Genomic DNA, 23,966 nt, shown 5'->3' on the forward strand with positions numbered 1-23,966 from the left:
GGGAGATTATATAATGTGGCACTTTTCCCACCCTTTGCTATAAATTTTAGGAAGGGTTGCAAAAAGCAATGATGGAATAATTCTTGGCTTTGTTTTCTCAACGCAATCCATAAAAATATAAACCAGCCATAATGTTTAACATCTGAGTAGTTGGATGGAAAATATCACTTGTCACGATCCCCGGTCAAGTCCACTTTATTATTTTGCACATTTTGTAAACCCACTGAGAAAAAAAACACATTTAATGAAAATGAAAGAAAACAATAATTATGCAAATTTAACTATAGAGGTTTAAAATTTCAGCAACCACATCAATGCAGCAATGCATAAGATTGTGATTTTGAGGGGAAAAAAATAACAGACAAAACATCTTTTATAAGCCTTTTAATATAAGTATAATCCATAGATCTGTTATTCAAAGGAGGCACATGGTATAAAACTTCACATCTTAGGTTTTATTACTTCAGTAAATAGTGTCCTTTGACTATTGCTCCACATCTGCTACTTTTTCCAACTTTTTTATCTCCCTTCTTTGGTCCCATACGATCATCTCACAAACTTAATTGGCACTTTGGTGAGTGTTCCCAGCGCTGAATGCCTTTCACATCTTTGCTATAGCTTCTTGTGTGAACATAACCCTGAACCATTAGGGTGGTGTGTTCATAACAGTCACAGTGCAACTTTCAATCAAATATATTCCTCTTAAACATTTAATAAACAAGAAATCATAGAAAAAAGTAATGTACCTATAAGCAGTGATATGTTAACACTGAATATACTTCTTACTTGCATATTTTATACAGATGGCATTACTTGCAATGAATTATTTTGGAAATATACAGACTTGACTAGAATCAGAAGGAGCTAACCTGGTTAATATTCACAGTAATTCACTTATTCTGTAATGAGATTAAAATGAAGACAGCCGAGTCACTTTGAAGAACACAGAATGACTCTTTTCTGCTGAGATGTACGTTTGTTCTTAAGGCTGCCTTAGAGAAAATGTTTTAAACATGTTTGTTAGAAATATCACTGTACAAAATCCTTTTTTTAAAGGTAAAATACAAAAGGGTGAATCTTCCAAGAGGTCTGCAAATAGCAGGGAGAGGCAATAATTCCTACTGCACACGGCGGCAGTAGTAGCCAAGGATTTTGCATTTTTCACACAGGTGCTGTGGATGCTCTTTGCCCTGGTCCGACACGTCCAAGCCGTCTGGTTTCTCCAGAGGTCTCTGAAAGGGAGAAATCAATGCAGTGAAGAGAGTCACAGATGCAACAGTTTGGTTCGTTGCTCCATATTTAGTCGTGTTACAGTCACAACATGTAAGGCATTGGGATTTTGTTATAGACCAACACAAGGCAGTGAAGCATTCTGAAATAAAAGTAATGCAGATATGGCTAGGCCCCTGACTACGGCCACGGATGTTAAACCGGATGTCGGATAGGTTCGGCTATGGAACATGTGGGTTAATAATTTACAAAGCAACAAGTAGTTGGTTTGAGTTACTGTACTGAAAATAAAATATGCTTCGGATATATTCAGAAAAATAAACAATAATACAATAAGAAATAACACTGAAAACAAAGAAAGAAGTGCACACAGGAATGTATGAACCCAGATTACACCCAAGAGTTTCTCTTTTTCTTTTTTCCAAGTTCACTCTTTTGTCTGAAGATATTTAATGATCAATTGAACAACAATCCAAACTTTTCCCCAAGATCCAGGGCAAGCAGTGCAGGTTACAAAAGCAAAAGTATGTCCTACAAAAAAAAAAAAAAAAAAAAGCGATTTATCCTTGCAATACAGTGCAACAAGTCGTAGGTGCAGCTGTTGTTCATATAATCATGGAATAAACTTAGCAATTCTGTGAAGCCCATGTTGCTTTAGCTCCTTTTTCCAGTACCAATTAGGTTCTCTCTGGGTCAATATGTTTTACTGTTTTTCCATTATAAACTCTTACAAAGAATCGTTATTTTCAGTCCCTGCTTGCTTGCTGGCAGTTCATACCGATTAGTTAGTGGGATAGGACCATTGTCATGGGATATTTGTGTATCTTTTATGACTAAATCAGTTTACACTGGGCTTATCGCAGCACGCTATTATGTAGCGTTAGCTTACCTTCACATACCCTGTAGTTCTTATCCTTCTGTTTTATACCCCATGGCTTCTGTCTCTCTGCTGTACATATCCAGGGTGCATCATGTGGGTGCTTTCTGTTTAATTTCTCTTTTAATCTGAGTCTGAGAAAAGCCATAAATTGAGCAGCAGTTAAGGCTGCTGTTGGTGTCTCTACAAATCACATCACTTTGGACTTTAGAGCCACCTTGCAATGAAAAATCCAGCCCCTGTTGAGCTGCAACTCCACTGTAGTGGAGGATGATTCAAACCACATGAACTAACCTGAACTGAATAGATTAGATGCTAATAGAAGAATGATTAAGAACTGTAGTGAAGAAAAAGCATCACCAACACCAAGAATATTAAACAATGGTCAGGGAAAAGCAGGTTACAAAGTAAAACCCAAGCTTCAGACATCTCCCACAGCTGCTCAGTCCATTACTTCAGAATGGAAAACGTACGGCAGCACTGCAAACCCAACGCAACTCTGGAGGAGCTGCACAGATGTACAACTCAGATAATCGGTCATCAGGAAAAAACATTTGTACAATTTTTGTTGCCTTTATAGAGAAGTTAGTCATAGGGGGGAAATTTTTTTTTTTCTCTTTGCCACAAGAAGGATACAGCAAATGTAGAGTACGTTCCTCTGGTTAGATAAGAATAAATGTAAATTTTACCCAAAATGTGCTCATTTGGTTTAAACCTAACACTGCCACTGAGAAACATGGATATAGCAGCTTGTTCTCCAGATCAGAAAGCTGTTGACTTTGGGTTTGAGGCTCTTATTTAATCAATAAAAACACCTCTAATCAAATATACAGGGATAGAATGAAATAGCTTAGATCAAGAGTCCTAAAGTCAAAGTCTAAACCTTCTTAATTCCTTAAGAATTAAGAACTTAAAAAAACTATCAAACCATTTAGCAAAAATTCGATCAAATCCTACAGACTTATTCTGAAATTTTCTAGACATGGTTCTACATCAGTGATCTAAGGAGGGCTGAATACTGATCTATGCTAAATACAAGAGTAGTGGTGGTAGTTAAGAAAACATGCATCCTTTTTCTGCCACTTTGATAATAATTACTACAGTAATGTAAGGATGTACCACTCCTCTTCCCCCCTTAAGCCATCACTGGAAACAGCAGTTCCAACTCCTCTAAACCTGAAACTCCCATATTTAACCTAAATGACAATATTGTTAATTGAGATGTAATATTTTACCTGCTTGTGTGGGTAAACGTTGATGTGACACTTGATGCACTCCTGTCCCATGTTGGCCCAAGAGTTGCCACTCATCCACTTTCTCTTGCATTTAGGGCATTTGTATTCCCCAAAGCACCTCTTCTTTCCCTGATACGGGGTCAGGCCTTGACCTTTGGGTCGAGCCTGAAAAGAAGCAGCTGTGTTAATCACCTCATTGTGAGATAAAGGTGTGAAAGTGCAACTTAAACAGAAATGTGAAAATAATCATCATGAAAGGATTAAGCTGTTATATGTCCTAATTTCTGTAAGCATACAAAGTAAAAGTTAATGTTGGGAATTTCCTGTTGACAAATAGTATAAAAAGAGATCTAATAACATCTTAAGCAGAAGCTGAACACATTTAAGACCTTACAGCAGTCATGTCAAAAGTCGGTCCTCTGGGGCCACTTTCCTGCAGATTTTAGAGGCTTTCCTGCTTCAGCACAGCTGATTTCTATTGATAGCTTATACTGTATATTTGAACTAATTGGGAGCCAAGAAAGGCCTAAAAAAACAATAAATGCAACAATAAGCACCTTTTTTCGTAACTATTGTGATATTATAATTTGTAGACAAAATAAACACAACAAGGTATATAAAACGGCCAAATTCTTTACTTTCCAAAATAGGTCAAAATACAATACAGAGATTTCATTCAGGATTCTTGAATCAATTATAGATATGACAAAAAAAGAAACATTTATAAACCTTTAAATATCCTGTTACGACAAACCTCAATGTTATAAGATTTGCCATGATAGACATCACAGAAAGCATCTGTTTATGTTGATATAGTCTTTCCACACATATCCTCATTTTAATGGAATCCTGGATCAGGCCACGTGCTTCTCAGCCATCCCATAGTAGGTCTGATGGTTTGTTTGTTTGTTTGTTTTTGTCCTGCCAAAAGATAAAAATCCTCCACAGGGTTTCTCCCATTGATGATTTCTTGTTTCTGATCAAGAAAACCACCGCCATATCATGATGCTGCCACCATACTTCATGGTTTAATGTGTCCTACAAATCCTCTAAACTAGAGGTGTCAAAGTGTTTCCAGAAAGGGCCGTGTGGCTGCAGGCTGCAAGTTAGTCCAATCTGAACATGATGATTTGATGAGATGACTGGAATCTGGTGTGCTATTGCTTGGTTGGAAAGAAAACCTGCTGCCTTTTTAGAGCTGCAGGTTAGAGATTGTATTTATTTTATTTTTTTGCGGAAAACCATAAGGAGCAAGTAGAATTTCCTTTTCGACTTCAGCACTTTCTGTCGGGTTATCGCACCAAAGTCCAAATACGATCCACCGCAGTGCTTAGTAAGGCCCCACGACCGACCAGCTCTGTTCCTCAGCTAAAGCCCAGCTGAGAGATGTAACCTTTAACAATTCTCTCCACCCTGCACTGCAGACTGAAGGACCTGTTTGGTTTCTTTGGATCAGAGCCAATTCAAAGCTCTGTGTGATTGCAACTGGAAACCAAAGCTGCCCTGCTGATGGTCAAGAGAGCCAAGTTTTGTCTGCAGAATAAGATGATTATTTATGGTTCTTTAGGTAAAAAGAGAAGCACACTCTGCTTTGATGTCTGATTAAACTTTGTGGTGTTGAGCGATCCTTAAATTACACAATCCTAAAAGCTTAGAAGGAAGTAAAATTATGGAAGCTTTTTTCCAAGGATAATATAATATGTTTTTTTTTTATGTATTTAGTTGAAGAAAATAAAAAATGTAACATTCTCCTTTATTAACCCTAATGTCTCCAGCTGGGGTCCCAGGGGACCCTAAATGGGAGCGCTGCCTGCAGGGGGGGAGGAGACCAAGGGGCCCCTATGCCATAGGACAAATACCTCATGGTCAAAGTCATCCCTCCCAGCTGGACCAAGTCCTCCAATAAGAATGCAAAGATCTGAGAAGGGAGGAAATAAAACCCAGATGAACGCTGCGTTTTTTGAACATGACAAAATCCAAAACGGAGCCACAAAAAAGTACCTCATCAAGAATGTTTAGAATGAAAAACATCTTGCCTGAAAAGCAAGGCAAATTAAAATTGAGACTGAATCTGCACTCTGTCAAAGCCCCGTTTCCAGGACAACATCTGCTAAACCAAACAGGGAAGTGGACGACGGCCGGGGCCTCGGCACAGTATTCTTTTTTTTTTTTAGGTTTGCACTTGCATCATTCGACCACCATGAGGCACTTTGGGGAGGGTCACCTCTCACTGCGGATCACACTTTGTCAGGCGCCTGCAGGGACAGTGAACAGACCATCATCTTCCTGACAGAGGAAACAGCTTTCACTCTTCAGAGCAAAACAAACAGACTTTGCCTAAATGGTGGAGCCTGCAGGGCAACAGGGGCCATCAAACACTCGACAGTTTCCATTAGACCCATCGAAGATGTCATGCACTGACGGTCAACAAATGGAACTAACACTTCTGACCCGACAATTAATGGAGACTCTGAGAATACAGGAAAAACTGAGTGAAGGACCAGTTTCAGGCATTGATATTATCAGCCAAACCATAACACAAGGTTTTATATATAATACTATTCTCTTGTATTTGTTCCTGATACCACCACAGATAAAAAAAAAAAAAAAACTTTTCTTACAACTTCATGTTATAGAGAGACCATCTTAAAGTAGCAAATATTTTTGAAAAGAAAAATTATGTTTTTTACCAATTTTTTAATAGAAAAATTCTAAAAGTTGTAGATTCCAGCTCCATTTTGTCTTAAACTGATTAGGCAAATTTAGTATGACCAAATGGTTTTAAATGTCACCTTCAAACTGACATTTAGAGGTTGAATGGTATTGTTAATTTTTTGTTTTCATGGATTCTCTTCTGCCACAGATTCTTGTTTATCTACCAACTGTTGATCTGAGCAGCCGACTTCCATTCACTGTTAATAAGAACTGCAGTGAAAGCCTTGTACCCTAATGTCTCCACTAAGGGAAAATAAAAGGATTTTTCTGTTCCATCACCTTAAAGAAAAAAGAATAACTTAAAATTCAGGCATTTTCATATCTGAATTGTCTCAGACTGTTACAACTAGGGCTGCAACTAATGATTATTTTGCAAATCGATTAATCGATTAATTATCTGATAGCCAAAGATTCCTTAAAGGGGACTTAAATTGAAATTAAACCAGGTAAAACTAAACCTTTTCCCCTTGAGTTCTGGATATAGCATATTGACAGACGAAAAAAAATTTTTCCTCTTAAATGCAAAATTGTTATGTACTTTTTTGACAATGTTGCTATAATTACTGCTCTAAGCGGGTTGCTCTGTCAGCTAAAGGCCTGTTTTAGAGTCTCTACACGCCAGTTAACAATTAATCGATTACTAAATTAGTTAAGGATTATTTCGCTAATAGATTAATCACGATTGGTCTGATTGTTTCAGCCCTAGTTACAACAATGCAAAACATGTTATAAAAGTAAAATGGAACAGTTTGCAGCAACATAGTCACGTCAACGACACTACAGAGAACACAGTGTCTGAGCAGGACCAATGTGCATGTGAATATGGGAAGATCTTAATGATTTAAGGATTTAAAGTAATCTATAAAACTTAAACAGTTGCCACAAGAAAAACATTGTATATAGGGGATCATTGCAAATTAACCATAGCGCCTAAATACAGATGAAGTGTGATGAGTGACAGCTGAGAAACAATGCTAAGGAGGGAACTGTAGGAGGGTTATGATAAAACAGAGCTTAACACATAGACACAAGAGAATCTACAAAGTTTACCTGTTTAAATAAATTGGCACAAAGAAATTAATAGAAATCTAACATTGAAGAACGACCTAGTGGGAAGAGACCAAAAAACAATAATACATTTTTTTTTTAAATGATCAGAATACTAATACAAATGAGAATTAAAACCAAAAATTTGGGAATTTTATGCATATATGAAAGGATCTGATTAAAGAACTAAAAACAGTTGTTCATAGATGCTTTCATGCCAATCTGACTCTGACATTCAACTTGAGCGTGACGCACAACTAGTTTTGTGCAATCAAATGAATTCCCAATAGAACATATCAAATTTGTGATAACATGGCAGAATGGGAAAAATTTTGAAGGAATGTAAATAGTTTTGCAATCCACTGTATGGTGTGTAGCTTAATCATCTTCAGGGCCTAAAATAATAAAATAAATGGATAAATATTAAGGTAATTATTAACAATAAATGGTTAAGTGGTTTATTCTTTTATAGAGAAACATGGTTTTATGGTCCAGGGTTGTAGATTGTAGATGGTCAAAATATTCCTACAAAGAAGATGACATATTAGGACAATTAGGTGATGGTAAAGGATAAATAAGTAAGAACACTATCTCTGTAAAGCTACAAAGCCCTCAAATAAAATCCCCCCTGAAATAAATGCCTCCTGTTTGAATTAAGTTTTCTATAGCAAGAAACTAAAAGCAAAAACATTTTGATTCAAGACAAATTTGTGTGATTAATTTTTTTAACAATACAATACCCCTTAAAATAAAGAACACATCAAGCTACAGCAGATACGACTGGATTTCCATCTATGTTGGTGAGAGAGATCCAGGTGGAGGCTGCGATCATCTGGAAACAATAGACATGCCTCAACCCCTCCACCTCCTTTTCAAGGTCGTTCACTCTAATGCACATATAAGGCCTTTAACCTGCTTAACACAAACCCACTGGTCACCATTGGTTCTATTACTAAACACTAACAAACCCTGAGTGCTTATTGTCTCTCTCTTACTGGGTTTAGTTTTTATGAGACCCAACAGCATCATGAAGGAGCCCAGCTGTCACCACACATCAATCCCTGGACTAAAATCTGCTGCAGCTAGTCTCTCTGTTTTGGACTAGTATCCAAGTTTACAGCTGGATTTATAAGGATAAACATTGTTTCCTGTCACATGACTGTTAGGCTTGGGAATCAAAAAGTTTTGCAGTTGCTTAACAAATGCCCCTCTTATAAACATATAAAAAATATGTATTTCTGAGATAAATTCCACATTTGAAATTGATGTAAAACTGACAAACTGTACATCTAAAAACATGCATCATTTTCTACAAAGATTCAATAACAGTGGGGCTGTAACTATCGATCATTTTGATAGTCAACTGATTTACTGGTTATTTTTTCAATTAATCAACTTCTGATTATTTTGGATTATCGTTTGTGAAATTATTTTGACTCACTTGCTCTAATCATGACACCCTTAAATGTCTTTTTAGTGTTTATTGTTACCACCGTCCCTTTTTGCCTTTATGAATGAAGATCCATAAAATATTTATTTGAAACTAAATTGATTTGTCAAATCAATATCAAATTGTATTAAAAAGTAAAATACTTTGACCTTCAAGTGTTGCGTAAGTGCTTTGCAAGAAATATAAAGTTGCATTTTGAAAAGACGTGAAATGTTGACCGAATTATAAATTTCCAAATGGACTCTCCATCACTTTATTTTGAAATTCAAGTAAAATAAAAGTACCGCTTTATGTAGCTTTATATCAATCTCTGTTACAAATGAAACACTGAAATAAACCACACAATAACTGTCGGATATAATTTGATTAGAATTATAACTGCGTATAGCAAAACTATTCATAATTAACATTTTTTTTTATATGAAATATTTGGTGATGAACATTGTTAAGATATTGGGGTATCTAGTCTACATCTGCATGAGGGTTTTAGCTGTGTTACAAATATTATTAAAATGTATTCAAATATCTACAGAGCTTGTCTTTGACAAGAAAAGTGTAATGATTTACACTTTCACTAGTACACAGCAACACAATTCTCTCTCTGCATTTAATTCATCCCTTTGGGGAGCAGTGGGCTGCCACTGTGCGGCGCCCGGGGAGGGTCTTGCTCAGGGACCCAGAGTGGCAGTGGGGCTCGAACTCAGAACCTCAGGATTCCAGGGTCCATGCCCTAAGCACTAGGTCAATTTAAGGGAAGACGTGAGAGTGATGTTTCAATAAAAGGAAGATCATGTCTTGAAAAACATTGATTTGATGTCATGAATGGACAAATCGAGGCAAAAATATCTTAATGTATTAAATTAAATCTTTAGCATAGGTCATTATTTGTAAACTTGGAACATTTCAATTCCTGACTGTATTAGTGCCGGGGGAAAAAAAAAACAAAAAAAAAAAACAGCTGATTCCCACTTACAGACATTTACACATATTATTCTTTTTAGCATCTATTTATTTCAAATAAGTCATTTTACCTTGGGGAAGGTTTTGCTGCCAACATGCTCTCTGCTCAGTCTGGCTAAGCTTCAAGTTGATGACATATACAGCTTTAAAGCGGCATTAGGTTTCACAAAGAGTAAATGGCAGGGGCAGGTGGGCTGGCAGAGAAAGAAGGGTTGAAATGGAAACATGAGCGTTTAAAAAGGGTCAGAGAATTTAGTGAAAAAAAAAAAGGTTTCAGTTACATTTCTGTTGTTTTTCACCCTTAAATTTAAGACATAATTAAATCTATGGCAGCTGCCTGCTGTGAGGTGGCGGTAATAGAAGAAAAACATCATGCATCAACATTTTTTTTCCCAATTTCTTATTAAAATGCAATTGTTAAATTCACTATTTTAAATGTCAAACCCATCCCTTTAACCTATTAAAATGTAATTAGAATAAAAAGCACAAAGGAATATGATATTTCTTTTTACAACATTGTTATAGAAACATTTAATAAAGAAAAAGAAAACCACCAAAATATCTTGACCCCTAGAAAATAGTGAAATATAACATTTTGGACTGTTATTACCAGTGAATAAAACAAAATACAATAAATAAATATTGACGCATTAAAAATAAAAAAAATAAACTGATTTTGAATTTGAGTCAACAGCACAGAATATACCAGACAGGCAAACATTTGGTTCATAAGGATTTTTGTCCAGTTATCATCAACTCAAGCAAAGTTACACAATAAAAAGAAAAAAAAACAGATGAGGAACCTTCTTTGCAGAGTTTTGAGACCTTCAGGTCCTGATCTTGATGTGCAGTTGTTGCAGGTTGCTTTCAGGTTTTAAACCTTGGATTACATCTTGACACTTTATGGATTTAATTCATTTTAAATGTGAATTAGTGGAAAAAGTTGCAGGGTTTATCTTCTCAGTGTTAAACTGCTAATGCTTGGATCCAATTCACATTAAGGGTCCTTTGAAAAAAAAAAGAAGCACATCTAATGTTCATCCAAAGCCAAAAACATTATTCAACTTGGTAGAAAATCTGTAGTTCATTTAAAACATTCAAAGCCACAAACATCTGCATTGACAGACACCATTTATCAAAGGCTTTCTGTCTGCCCCACATTCCAGGGTTCCCTCTATCTTGCTCGTTGTCCTTAGCAGATGTTGGAGCCAGAAAAATAACAACAGACAGCATGAAGTGAGCAGATAAGGCAGCTCTCACTGGGAAGAAATAACAAGGGACAAAATGACAGAAACTATTAAGTGCTTAATTAACGTAGAAGTTGGAAAATAGGTGTGCCCCGATCAAATAGTGATATCGGAAATCAGTCCAAAAATAGCCAAAAGATGAATATCGGAATATATTAACCTGTCTCGAAAATCTCTGATCATAGAAACACTTAAATCTGTTTTGTTTAAACTTTATGTAACTCTTTGGCGAACATGAAATGGGTCCATTTGGGTATGAGGTGGATATTAAGAGGTTAAAAAACAAAACAAAAAAGAAAACAACAAAAACTTATCAGCACATCCTAAACAGAACAGTTTCAACCAGGAGAAAAACACTTAACTGTCCTCTCAGGAGCCAAAATACATGCTAACGTTCCCTCTCTGGAGCCAAAATGTATACTAACTAACCCCTGGGGAGCCAAAATGCATGCTGACATGATCTCTATAGTTATGAGGACCTGTTGGTGAAGATTCTCAATCATCCAGGTCATAGTCATTCCAAAAAAGTAAAAAAAGAACAATCCACTGGAAAATAGCGCTGAGTTCATGGCTTTATAGAATTGCCCAAAAACAAGGCCTTGTTTTGGCTAAGAAAACATGCAAATTAACCGGACAGATTTTTAATTGAAAAAGGTTCCTGGATGGGAAGCAAAACATCTTAAAACTTGGAAACAAAATCCAGAGAATTGTTGTTTTTTTTTGGAATAGGGACATGTGCCCTTTTTTTTTTCTTTCTATGTCTACTCGGGGGCCAAAACATGTACTAAAGTGCCCTCTCATAGGCCAAAACATTTGCTAAAATGTCCTCTTTGGGGGCCAAAATGCGTGCTAAAGTGCCCTCTGTAGTGGTGAGGACGAGCTAAATGTGCTTTCTGTGTCTTTCTGCCCCTGCCCTTCAACAAGTCTGTGCTGGCCACTGGTCCTTCAAATTTGCCCTCAAGTATGAACGGTTGTATGCTCCTGTCTCTAGGATGCCCCTACATTTCCCCAGTGTCTATTCGTGAGAGGAAATTCAAGAAGTGAATTCAAGTCCAACTACAAAAATAAAGTGTGCAGCAAAAAAAACAATGCAAACATTTCGCTGTCTGCAATAGGGCCACAAACAAGTGCGAGAGTGAGTTGAAAACCAAAGGCAGAAGCCGATGAAGGAAATCAATCTTTAACATAATGTGATATATGATTCAATAACCGCGCTGGTTGTTGTAGAGACTAAATATGTAGGTAAACTGATATGTTTCATGATTTTTAGCCTCATGCACACTTTTCGGGAGGAAGCAAATATTGATTTTTATTCTTGGCATCACTTTGTGGATAATCAAAATATTAACTGATTAGGGGCTTTTTTGTAGAATAACAAAAAAGAAAATGCTTGGCTAAGCCAAGCCAAGATTTCCCATCTGTTTTCACTTTGCAAAGTTAAACATGTGTGTCCTGTGAGGCCTAAAGACTGAGAATGGAGTTAATAGTTTTAAATACAAATTAGCACATATATTATATTTTGATCCAGTTATTTGAAGAACACAAAACACTCAACGTTATTGAGCATTACTTGATTAAATGTAACTTTGGCTGTTCAATTATACCATTCAGGATTATTAATGCCAGACTCTTATTGGGCAATAAAGAAAATATCGCCATTAATCTATTCTCAGAGTTGGGTTGGAAGCTGGGTCTATACTAATGATGACTTATTAGTAACTACAGTCCTTATGCAATACAGAAAGAAAATAGGAAATGCTTATTCCCTTATATGCAACTGATAAAACATTCTTCAAATGGTGCCAAAGTTAACATACACAACCCCTTTTAACACAGAACTAGGATAAAATGGTGATGTTTTCCCCCATCTTGACATTACCCAGCAGCCCTTGCTGCTACTACGGCCTCACAGGACATTACAATGACTGCCTGAGTGACTGGTGGGAAAAAAGAGAAATAGAGCTTGGACTGATGAAACAAAGCTACTGTAAACAGTTCATCATCACCCATCATATAGGGCCTAGAATTCAGAATTCATGTTTCTCCGAATAAACACATATTAAACACAAATACATCTTATGGAATATTATTTATTTTCACCACAAGTTATCATAGTAGAAAAGCTTTCTCAAGCAGTTTGTGATGAATTTCAGAAACAGGAGATGAGTCCTTGGTCTAATGTGCTACCTGGCTTGAGAAACCTGTTCTAAGACTTACTTTTACTTATTTAGGTAGCACACACATATCATCCTTATCTTATTTTATTCTTATCCTTATTTTATTTTTGTATCATATTTGTACCTAGAATCTTATTTTTCTCTCCTCTGTAAATGGTTGCACTGCAAAAAAAGAAATTCTGATTCAAATTCATGAAGCCCTTTGGCAGAATTCAAATAAACCATTTTAATCTAGATTAATTCCAAGATTACAGTGAGATTAATCAAGATTAAGAAAATTAATTCATGTTCAACACTACTCCAAATATAACCTTTTTTGCCTGTATACCAAAGTTTGTAGGTGAAAAAAAAACCAACACTCAAATTAACCTGAAAACACCAGAGGTGAAACATGGTGTGGGCAGCATCATGCTTTTGGGAGGCTTTTCTTCAGCAGGTACAAGACAGCAGGTTGAAGTTAATGATGGATTGATGTGTTATAATGGTCTAGATTTAAATCCAAATCAGGACCTAGAGCAAGACTTGGAAATTGTTTCTGGAGAAACTGTCCAGTAAATCTAACATTAGCTTGTTTATTTTGCACAAAAGCTGGGAGGCATTTACCACAAACAGTTTGCAGCTGTACCTGAAGTGAAAAGTTGTGATGCAAACTGCAGAAAGCTTTTTATTTGTAAAATTATAAAAAAAAAATAGTGTGCTATTTTCAGTCACTGTCATTTTTATTAACTCATTATGTTTTAAATATCCTTCCTATATCAAATAGTGTGACAGGGTATACACTATGGAAGGGGTGAAAGACTTTTCCCCACGTCTTTTTTGAGGAGTTACTTAGACATAGATGCATATATAAATCTGTAGTTTGAATATTTCACTTTCAATTAAAATGTTTTTCAAATAAACATTAAACACAAGGGGATAACATAGCACATAATTTCCGTAATAAGATATTAAATCATTAAAGAGTCATTAGGGAGTTTTTTAATGATATTGCAGCACTCTCTGCTCATTCTCGTAGCTCACCCTGGTTCTTAAGGTTTGTTTTTTTTACTTTTTTCACCTTAAGTTGAGGTTCTGTTGGTGTCTGAGTTGAGCTGGATGCCAGCCTCTTATGAGTGTCCACAAAATCCATCTTGGATATATAACGCTTTGATTGTTTGCTTAATTGGACCCATTGAACATGGATGCTTTTGAAGTCCCATCCGCAAACAGCGCGGGAACTTCCCACCTGAGTTAATTTAGGAAAAAAAGCTGCAGGCTTATAGGTTATCGGCACTGAACTACTGAGGCATCAGTCTATGATGATTTAGTTGCAAAGGTTAAATAAGAAGGCTATTATGAGTTTATCTTTCAGTAAAAACTTGCATAATGACTTTTTAAATCACTTAATGATAAATCAGGGGTAACAAAAATTTAATGTTTTTACACATATGGTATCTTTTGGCTAACAACTAGTTGTAAAAATGCTGGAAAAGTTAAATAAATTAGATTTCTTTGCAATGCAATGTTGCATAATACTTACTGCCAAAAACCAAACAGTGACCCTGGACCAGGCACTTAGAGTTTGCTGGTAATGTGTATAATTTTGCTTGTAGATATTGCACTGCGCCTGAATGGGAAATATAACTAAAAATATTTCTGTTCGCTTTCAAAGACCAAAAATAAATCAAGGAATTCCTTCTGCAATTATCAGAAGTTTCCCTGTCTGGAGCGATCATCCTGCAGGCTCTTCCCTCCATTCAAACATGATTAAACTGTAGCTGTAGAGACATACACCCTCTTCCTGCACTACCCAGTGTTTCCAAAAACACGGTGGACGTAGCGGTCTCCGGGCAGCTGCACTTCAGGCTTTGCGAATGTGATGTCTGATGGTTGCTTCTCGACGCAGGCAGGGAGAGACGGAGATGACTCCGGCCAAAAGAGCTGTGCGAACAATTCGGACTGACTTCCTGACCTTTGCCTCTGCAGAAACAATGCTCCACTTATTTATTCCAAGCCCTTCCCACCCTACACCCATTTACTGTCAGCACTCTGAGTTCTATGTATCATCTTACCAGAAACCGGCTTTAACTACTTTATTAGGAAAGGATCATTAAAACATAGTCGCTTTGGATGATATTTTGACCTTATTTGGGAGGATAAATAAACTCTTTTGAATTGCAAATTAAACTAAATTGTATTTTCATTCTTGCATTGCAAAATGACACAAAAGCCCTTCCAATAAATGATTTGAGCTGTTTTAAGCTTAAAGTACTTCAGATTCCAACCAACAAAAACAAAAATCATATTGTTTGTTAGGTAAAGCCCAGTTTGTTGCAGCTCCGGCCGCTGTAACCTATCGCCATGACTGTAACGCCACAATTTGAAATATTAACAACACATGAAAAAATGTCTGACATCATATTTGTAACGGAGAACTGGTTCAAAAAGCACAGTAATGGCTTCCAGGTTTTGCATATTTCAAAGACAAATCTTTTGCATCTCCCTGAAGCAAATAACCCAACTCTTCAGTGTGGCTGACCTTTGATATCATTCATTGTAGTTTAATAGAACATAACCTAAATGCATGTACTTTTTACTATTTTTCCTTTACCTGTACCCTTTTAGACTTCATCAAGGAAACAGACATTTTTGTTCTGCGTTTAAACGAGCATTGGTAAAAGCACTGCTCTCTTCCAGGTTTCCTTTTCCCATAACAACATTTGATTCTTCATCACTATCCCTCAAGCACAAATGAGTTCCAGCTGCAAAAAGTCATAGACTAATTAAACAAACAAAACATGCTATTTTACATGACTTAAAAATAACACCTTAGAAACATCTACTGTGCCATGAAGAGCACCGCCCTCCAGATTTTCTTTCTTTTCTTGCCTTTTTCATGGCCTGAATCCATACAGAAAAAGGTTCTTATATCATGATTTTATTGTTAAGTTAAAATCACTATGCAAATTATGGCAGCAATGGTGGAAAAGTTGATATAAGAGGTAGTCAGGCTTTTATATCAAAAGTATTCCAGTTTTAATTCTAGACTTTGATTAGACCTTTTCCAAAATCTCCATTGAGTAAGCATTGCTTGGGTGAGAAAATTGGGTATTATCCCTCAGTGCTTTTTAGAAGCCACCCAGATCGGGATACAAGGTTTAGCTAAAATACTGCAATCTCTCATTGATGACAGCATCATTTTTTGTATCACTGGTATAATGGAGAAGAACCCAAGATTCTTATTCAGAGTCCTTCCCGAACTGTGGATTTAAGTGAGTTAAGGGATGGCAAAGGGTCAAGGTAGCAGCAGCCAGAACAAAACAAGCCTGGTTCTGCTTGAGGTTTCTTCCTGTTAAAAGGGAGTTTTTCCTCTCCAATGTCGCCATAAGCATGCTTAGTGTGAGGGATTGCATTTGAGTCAATGAGTGGATGCAATCAACTGGTTTACCTTAGATAGAAAACTTTGAATCAATTGAACTGTATGATGTGGTGAACTGTAAAGTACCTTGAGATGACATGTGTTGGGAATTGGTGCTATGTAAATACCGTATTTTCACGACAATAATGTGCACCGTACTAAAAGGCGCAGTCTCAGTTATGTGTGCCATTACTGTATTTAACACACACATAAGGCGCACCGGATTATAGGCGCGGGTTTTATATACCGGTACGTATCCTCTACTACGTTTAAATACCTCTACTGCGCATTTAAAAATAGAGTGGGAGCAAAACTGAGTATGTTTGTGCTTTATTCATGTATTTATTACAAAGTATTAATCAAACCTGGGAGCTGGCTGAGAGACAGACACATCGCTGATGACACAGAGCGTACCAGAACTAACTGGTACAAGCAGCAAAAATGAAGCAGCAGATGCGATTTCGCTGCTCTTGCTGTGTCAGGTGTGAACGTAGCATTACTTTGAACGGCCGGTTCACATCGATGTCGAGCGGTAGAAGTTCCTTTGTCAGACCTCCCGGAATAACAGCAAGCACAGCGTTCATTTGTTCCACCATGTTTTTCACATCGGCTGTGAGATGGGCACGCATGGAGTCACAGATTAACAGCGATGGTGATGCGTGGAAAAAAACACCTGTGGTCTCCTCACATACACCTCCCTCAGCCACGCTTTCATCATCTCCTCATCCATCCAGCCCTTTTCATTTGCCTTAATAATGACTCCAGCTGGAAAAGTCTCTCTTAGGGTTGTTATGACAACAATGTTCAGCATAAAGCACATACCTTTTCTTTTATACACAATCCACGCCCACGCTTCCCCCTTTACTGTTCTCATGGTGGTCTCAACAAAGTCCGCAGTAACACATAGGGCGCACCGCACTATAGGGCGCGCCGCACATTTTGAGGGAAAAAAAAGACGTTTATATGCGCCTTATAGTCGCAAAAATACGGTAAACGGACCTGAAATTGGAATTAAACTCCCCCCACAGAGGGCTTGAATATCTATGGTTCAAATCGGACTTCATCAAAGCTTAAAATACTTTTAAAAATCTACAAATCAACACAGTGCTGGAAACGAAAAAATTAAATGAAAGGCATTAAATTTCTGAATTCAATCTACATAACATTTAACAACAGTCATAGCTCTTAGATTTTTTTTTTTCAAGTCTCACCACAGATTCTTAATCTGACTTATGTCTGTACCTTGACTGGGCTATTCAAACACAGGATTATACTTTTATCAAACTCAAGTTACTCAAACTTAAATAGGAGTACCAATGGTGGTACTCCAGGGAAACCGGGTCATGCAGCAAAGAGATGCAAAGCTTACCAAAAGGTCTTCCTCTAGTCCTAAAGCAAAGGTCTATAGGAGGACTAGTTGAGATCCAGAGGCATGACCCTTTAATAAATTAAATAATCCTGCTGTTCTTAGAAGAGCTGCACCAGTATTGAGGGTGATGAGTGCCACAATAAAATAAATAAATAACCTATAAAATTATTATTTAAATATGGCATCATTTGTGTGTCATTTTTTTAAGCTGATCAAAATTAGCCCAACCCACTGACTAACACCAATTCATGTTCTCTCATTAACTCTCTATAGACAAAAATAAGTATAAGGAGCTGGAGGCTGGTAACACCCTTTGGAAAATGATTTACAACAAAAAATAATGACAGAGTAAAAGAGAACAAGCAAACAGCCAATCAGATGTCAGGAGCAGCCCTAGTCCCGCCTCCTTGCCTTTGATGAACGTGACAGCTTAAATGTATTCCTCATGTGCTTCTCACAGGAACATTAAATGATTATTCTCATTAATTTCACTTAATTAAAAAAAAAACAATATATTTAATTGAGACCCATATAATTAAATAGAACTTCATTACCTAAATCCTGTGTTTTTCTCCACTTGTCACCCTCCATGCACACAATAACTGTTATCATAAGCTGGAAGAATATTTTTATTACCAGCTTCTTTCTGAAACAGAGAATTTCCTCCACCGTAATCATTTCCACTACACCTTACAAATGTCAGGGACTTCCCTCACAACATGATCAATGAGGAATAATAGCTGCACATAAAGCTTTGGTAACATTTCTTTCATGTTTAGAGTGGAGGTCGTGCCTATTTCTACAGAGGAACCTATCATCTTTCAGAAAGACCGCCTCACTGATCCAACCTCACATCTGCTCCTCATTACCAACCTGTCCTGCTCCATATAGCTGAAATATGTGCTGAAGAAACAACGCAGAAAAATAAATGCAAACATTACATTCTTACATCAGAGTTCTTAGTTAAAATTCAGTGAAACCAGAACTGGGGAAATCCTCTTGCATTTAAATCCAGATGATTTAAGCTTAGAGTCATTCATAAATATAAGAAATACTCTTGATCTAATTTTCTGTCAGATGTTTCACAAACAGCTCAAATGGCCCACACAACTGGAAAACCTGTTTCATATTAGGCTGTGCAGATACTGCTTGATGTGCTGCGGCACAGATGCGCTCACCTGAGGGCAGTCTTTGATGTAGTGTCCTTTGTTGAAGCATAGGTGGCACAAGTAGTTGGGCGGTGGTCTTTTGCTGCTTTGGTGCATCTCTGAGGACAGGGAGAGATCTGAGAAATGGTCTGCCAGAGAGTTCAGACCGTCAACAATGTTACTGAAGGATCCATATGGAGAAGAGCCTTTGTAGAAACCTTTAGTTAAAGCCTGTAAGAAAAGAAAAATACTTTCAACTGACTCTAAACACCTTGGCCTCTTTCAGTGATTAACTTTGCCCCTATCCTACAAAAAGCTTTAGGCTGAGTTTTACCTGAGACTAACTTTATGATCTTTTTGATCTAGACTAGAATAATGGCTCAAAGCTCATCTGCTTAGTTTGGTGTCTTTCCAGGATGAAGTCAGCAAAAGACCCGCTGCTCCCATTAACCTTTTACTTTTCTCTCAGATATGAAGTATTCCTCCATCGTTGCATCTGTGTTCCTTTTGTCATCTGCATGTGCCGACAGCTTAAACTCTGGTTGGTCACGGTAGAGGGACGTTCAAACCGAGCCTGGTTCTGCTGTACGTTTCTGTCACTACATGCATTAAACAAAGAGTTGATGCAATCTGCTGGGTTTCCTCATATAGAAATGCTTTTAACCAAACTGTTGGATGTGATTGAATTTTCTCTGTAAAATAAAAATGATATAAACTTAAGTTGATATGAATGAATCTGTACTCATGAAAAAATTTACTTAGATAGGTAGAAATCACTTATTATTAAGTAGAAAATGTCTATTTACTTATTTAAAGATTCATGATGCTTAAACTGGGGTGTTAGTACCACTATTGATATTCAGCCTTCGTTTATTGTTCTCCAATAATTCCACAGTCGATATGAATGTAATAACTATGTAATAACTATGAAGTAGGGCTGCTAAACAAGCTTCTTGGTAATGTGTTATATGAATGAGCATATATGTTCCATTTACATTAGACCCTTTAACCCCACTAAATTATTAACTTTAGATTGACTTTTTTTATGTTCAAACTTAAAACTAGATATTTGAACTAATCGAACATTTTTTTAGAAGCCATCCAGATTGGGACACAAGGTTTAGCTAAAATGCTGCAATCTCTCATTGATGACACCATAATTTTTTGTATGACTGGTATAATGGGGTAGAACCCAAGAGCCTTATTTAGAGTCCTCCCCGAACTGTGGATTTAAGTGAGTGAAGGGATGGCAACGGGTCAAGGTAGCAGCAGCCAGAACAAAACAAGCCTGATTCTGCTGGAGGTTTCTTCCTGTTAAAAGGGAGTTTTTTTTTTCTCTCCACTGTCGCTGCAAGCATGCTTAGTGTAAGGGATTGCATTTGAGTCAATGAGTGGATGCAATCAACTGGTATACCTTTGACAGAAACCTTTGATGCAATTTGACTGTATGATCTGTTGAACTGTAAAGTGCCTTGAGATGACATGTGTTGGGAATTGGTGCTATTTAAATGGTAAACAGAATTGGAATTAAACTTTCACCACAGAGAGCTTGAATATCTGTGGTTCAAATCAGACCTCATCAAAGCTTAAAATACTTTTTTTTAAATCTACAAATCAACACAGTGCTGGAAATGAAAAAAGTAAATCAAAGGCATTAAAATTCTGAATTCAATCGACAGAACACGTAACAACCCTCCTAGCTCTTACATTTTGTTTTTGCTTTTTGTTACAGGAGCAATATTATTTTTCAACTCTCACCACAAATTCTTATTCTGACTTATGTCTGTACCTTGACTGGGCTATTCAAACACAGGATTATACTTTTATCAAACTCAAGTTTCTGAAACTTAAATAGGAGTACCAATGGTGGTACTCCAGAGCAACCAAGTCATGCAGCAGGAGACAGATGCAAAGCTTACTAAAAAGTCCTCCTCTAGTCCTAAATGTTAGGTCTACAGGAGGACCAGTTGAGATCCAGAGGCATGACCTTTTAATAAATTAAATAATTCTGCTGTTCTTAGAAGAGCTGCACCAGTATTGAGGGTAATGAGTGCCACAATAAAATAAATAAATAAATAACTTGTAAAATAATTATTTAAATATGGCATCATTTGTGTCATTTTTTTTTAAGTTGATCAAAATTAGCTCCACCCACTGATTAATTAATCCAGTACAATCAACTTTGATTTGCTCCACCTAAATAAAAGTATCCCCATAGTTCTGCAGCCATCACTATATATTTTTTTTTTTCTGTTTGGCTCCCTTATCTAAAACACTGAAATATTAACTTATGAGTTAAAAAAAAAAAAAAAAAACACGTAATCAAAGTGCTATGCTAAACTAATCATCTAATTTCAGGTTTCCGTTTTGCTTTTGTCTGTGTTTACATTGTAAGGCAGTAAACTGATAAAATCCCTCTCCTTTTTTTTTTTTACCTCTTAAAATGTTAATCAGTAAGTATGTTCTTGGGAAATCTGTTTTTTCCAACCAAATGTTGGGAATCACTGTATCATAGACCAATTTATCTCAGCTTTGCATAGAGATACTGCTTTTTTCTCAATTACAAAAACTCATTGTCATGACTCTGCAATGAAAGAGCATTTTGCATGGGCCTGTCTGTCACCCTGATTGATAACCCTGTTTTGTCCATGCGACACTGAACCCAGCAGTTTTTGAATTTCTGCAGATCTGAACTCTGCTGTGTTCACTGTGTGCCCCAATAGTGTCTATTTCATTGTAAAGACAAAATGCCTTTGTCATGCATAACTCCAACCGGTCCCAGTGACAGGATATAATAAGCATCTTTGTGTCTCTGGAAGAGATGGGTGCTATGGCACTGCGGGGGGAAAAGCATGAAGACCGGCCTGCAGATCCTCTGTTTTCCAGAAGGCATCATGGACAGTGAAACGTGCATTCACTCACTTATCATGTTTTTTAATGTTTTAAAGAAGTGTAAGTGTCAACCTACATGGAGAACCTATTTTTAAGCCATTTAGAGTTTGACTTCTTTAGTTCAGTTTATTGTCCTTCTGCATAAACTAAATTCTCTTGAGCTCTATGTCATAAACTGATGCCCCGGCATTCTTCTTCTGGTAAAGTTAAACAATTAGTTGTCCAAGTCCTGAGAAATCGCAGCAGCCCCAGATCAATCCACTACCACAGCCAAATGGGACTGTTAGAATGATGTTATTTCTCTGATATGCTATTAGATGCACCATTTATAATATGACGCACACCTTCCATAAAATTGGCGCTCTGATCTCCTGGTGGAGTACAAGTTACACAACTGAAACAGTTTTAGTCGACTGGCGATTCCCAGGAAAAATCACAGCTGTTCCATGTTTTCTCTTTTTGTGGATAAAGGCTCTCACTGTGGTTTGCTTGAGTCCCACAGCCTTAGAAATGCTTGTTTAACCTTTTCCAGACTAATGGATGTCAAAGACCCTTTTTCTCATATTTTCCTGTATTGTTTTAGAGACATGAGAAACTGCTTTTGATATATTTCAGCCATCTTTTTCCCTAGCAGATTAAGTTATTCCTTAATTAGCTAGCAGTAATAAATCATAGTCATTCATATAATAACCATTGTAAAAGGAGTTTTTCATATAGAGCCACACTAGTTTGGATAGCTTTTTATCTTTTAATACATGTAAGAATAGTTTTAAAGCTTTTGTATTTATTCATGTTTATATTTGCCTAAATTTCAAACTAGTTTGATTTGATTTGTGACAAAAAAAACCCACAATAAATCTCTAACTTAAATTGGACTTAATGTCTGTTTCCACCACACTGTTCTTCTCCATGCATACTCTGATCATGCAGAGGCCAAGTGAGTATGGGGTGAATTTTGTTTCATTATTTTTGAAAGCAGTGATTTGTAACTTTTATTCTTCAATTTTTTTTATTGTTCAGATTGATCTTTATGAATTTCATTCTTTTTTAATCTCATTTTACAAATCAAATTCTCTTTATAACCAGTGGTTGGCTTTCCTCCGCAGTGAGGAGCAAAGACCTATCTCAATTTGTCTGCATGAACGTTAGCAGCATCGTTTGTATCAGACTTAAAATGATGAGCCTGTGATATGTAAAACACAATTTAAAAAGAATGCAATTCATAAAACACAGTCTGACAAAGAGACATTTTAAAAACCATTTAAAAAATAAAAAGTTGAAAGAATGTTAAATAATGGAGGAAAAAATATATTTTAAATAGCTAAATGTGAGTAAATAAATACTTTTAAAAGTTTAATTTCTTGATGGAATTTTTCCAGATAAATACATGATTTTTTTGAAAAAATTATTGGAACAAAATTCACTCCATAGGTGGATGAGTTCTAGAACCTTGCACACACTGACTCTTTTTAGTGTGTAAAGGGTTATAACAGGATACAAAACTCATATTTACATATTCATTGAGAGTAAAGCAAGGCATACTGCAGGTGAGATCTACAGTAAAGGTAACAGTGGTTTTGTTTCTTTTTATATGAAAAAAAAAAAGTTTTATGCAAAAAGTAAAACATCAATGCAAAGTGTGAATCATTGTGCAGCTTATGCTGTACCTCAGTGTTCAGATGGAAAAAGTTGCTGAGGTAGCTGGAGCTCAAATCAGCCGTGACTCGTTCCGTCCCTTCCTGTGCAGGGGAGTCCGAGTCCAAAGCGCTGTCCTGTAAGGACATATAAACCCAGCTGAGCAGCTGAGCGGGTTGGAACAAGCCGCTCTCTACTGCAGACATCATGTCGTCCCCAGACGAGCACAGTTTTGCTTCTTACTGAAACAGACCCGCCAGAACTCCTAGGATTGTTTCAGTTAGTCTGTGTGTGAAATCCATTTGAGTTCACTTGTAAGGAGCCGTGCAGCGGGATGCACTGTGGAAGCAGGAGGACAGGAGTCTGAATGGAGGATTCGGGGTGACGTCACAGCAGCTAGGAGGTCCCACATCTGCACTTCGTATTTCCCTGCCAGGACCTTTGAAAAGCTAGAGATAACCAGAAACTGAGTAACTATATAGACTACATTAATAACTAATAATAGATTAGCCTATCTAAAAACATCAACATTAAATGTGGAGAGAAAATTGCTTATAAAACCGTTATTGGGTCAAACCAACCATAAA

General features: G+C 36.8%; 1 protein-coding gene across 1 annotated transcript; it reads right to left on the reverse strand.

Annotated features, from left to right (window-relative positions):
* Positions 1–251: 251 nt before the first annotated feature.
* On the reverse strand, positions 252–23,726 carry LOC107088809 (zinc finger CCHC domain-containing protein 24-like). The gene is made up of 4 exons (XM_015381220.1): positions 23,412–23,726; positions 18,883–19,083; positions 3,343–3,507; positions 252–1,232 (listed from the first exon to the last, which is right to left on the reverse strand). The coding sequence occupies exons 1-4, from the start codon at positions 23,586–23,588 to the stop codon at positions 1,119–1,121; spliced, it is 657 nt and encodes a 218-aa protein (XP_015236706.1). The 5' UTR covers positions 23,589–23,726; the 3' UTR covers positions 252–1,118.
* Between the last annotated feature and the right edge of the window lie 240 nt (positions 23,727–23,966).

The sequence above is a fragment of the Cyprinodon variegatus genome, unplaced genomic scaffold (genome assembly GCF_000732505.1).
Source record: "Cyprinodon variegatus isolate N-32 unplaced genomic scaffold, C_variegatus-1.0 Scaffold12, whole genome shotgun sequence".
NCBI lineage: Eukaryota > Metazoa > Chordata > Actinopteri > Cyprinodontiformes > Cyprinodontidae > Cyprinodon > Cyprinodon variegatus.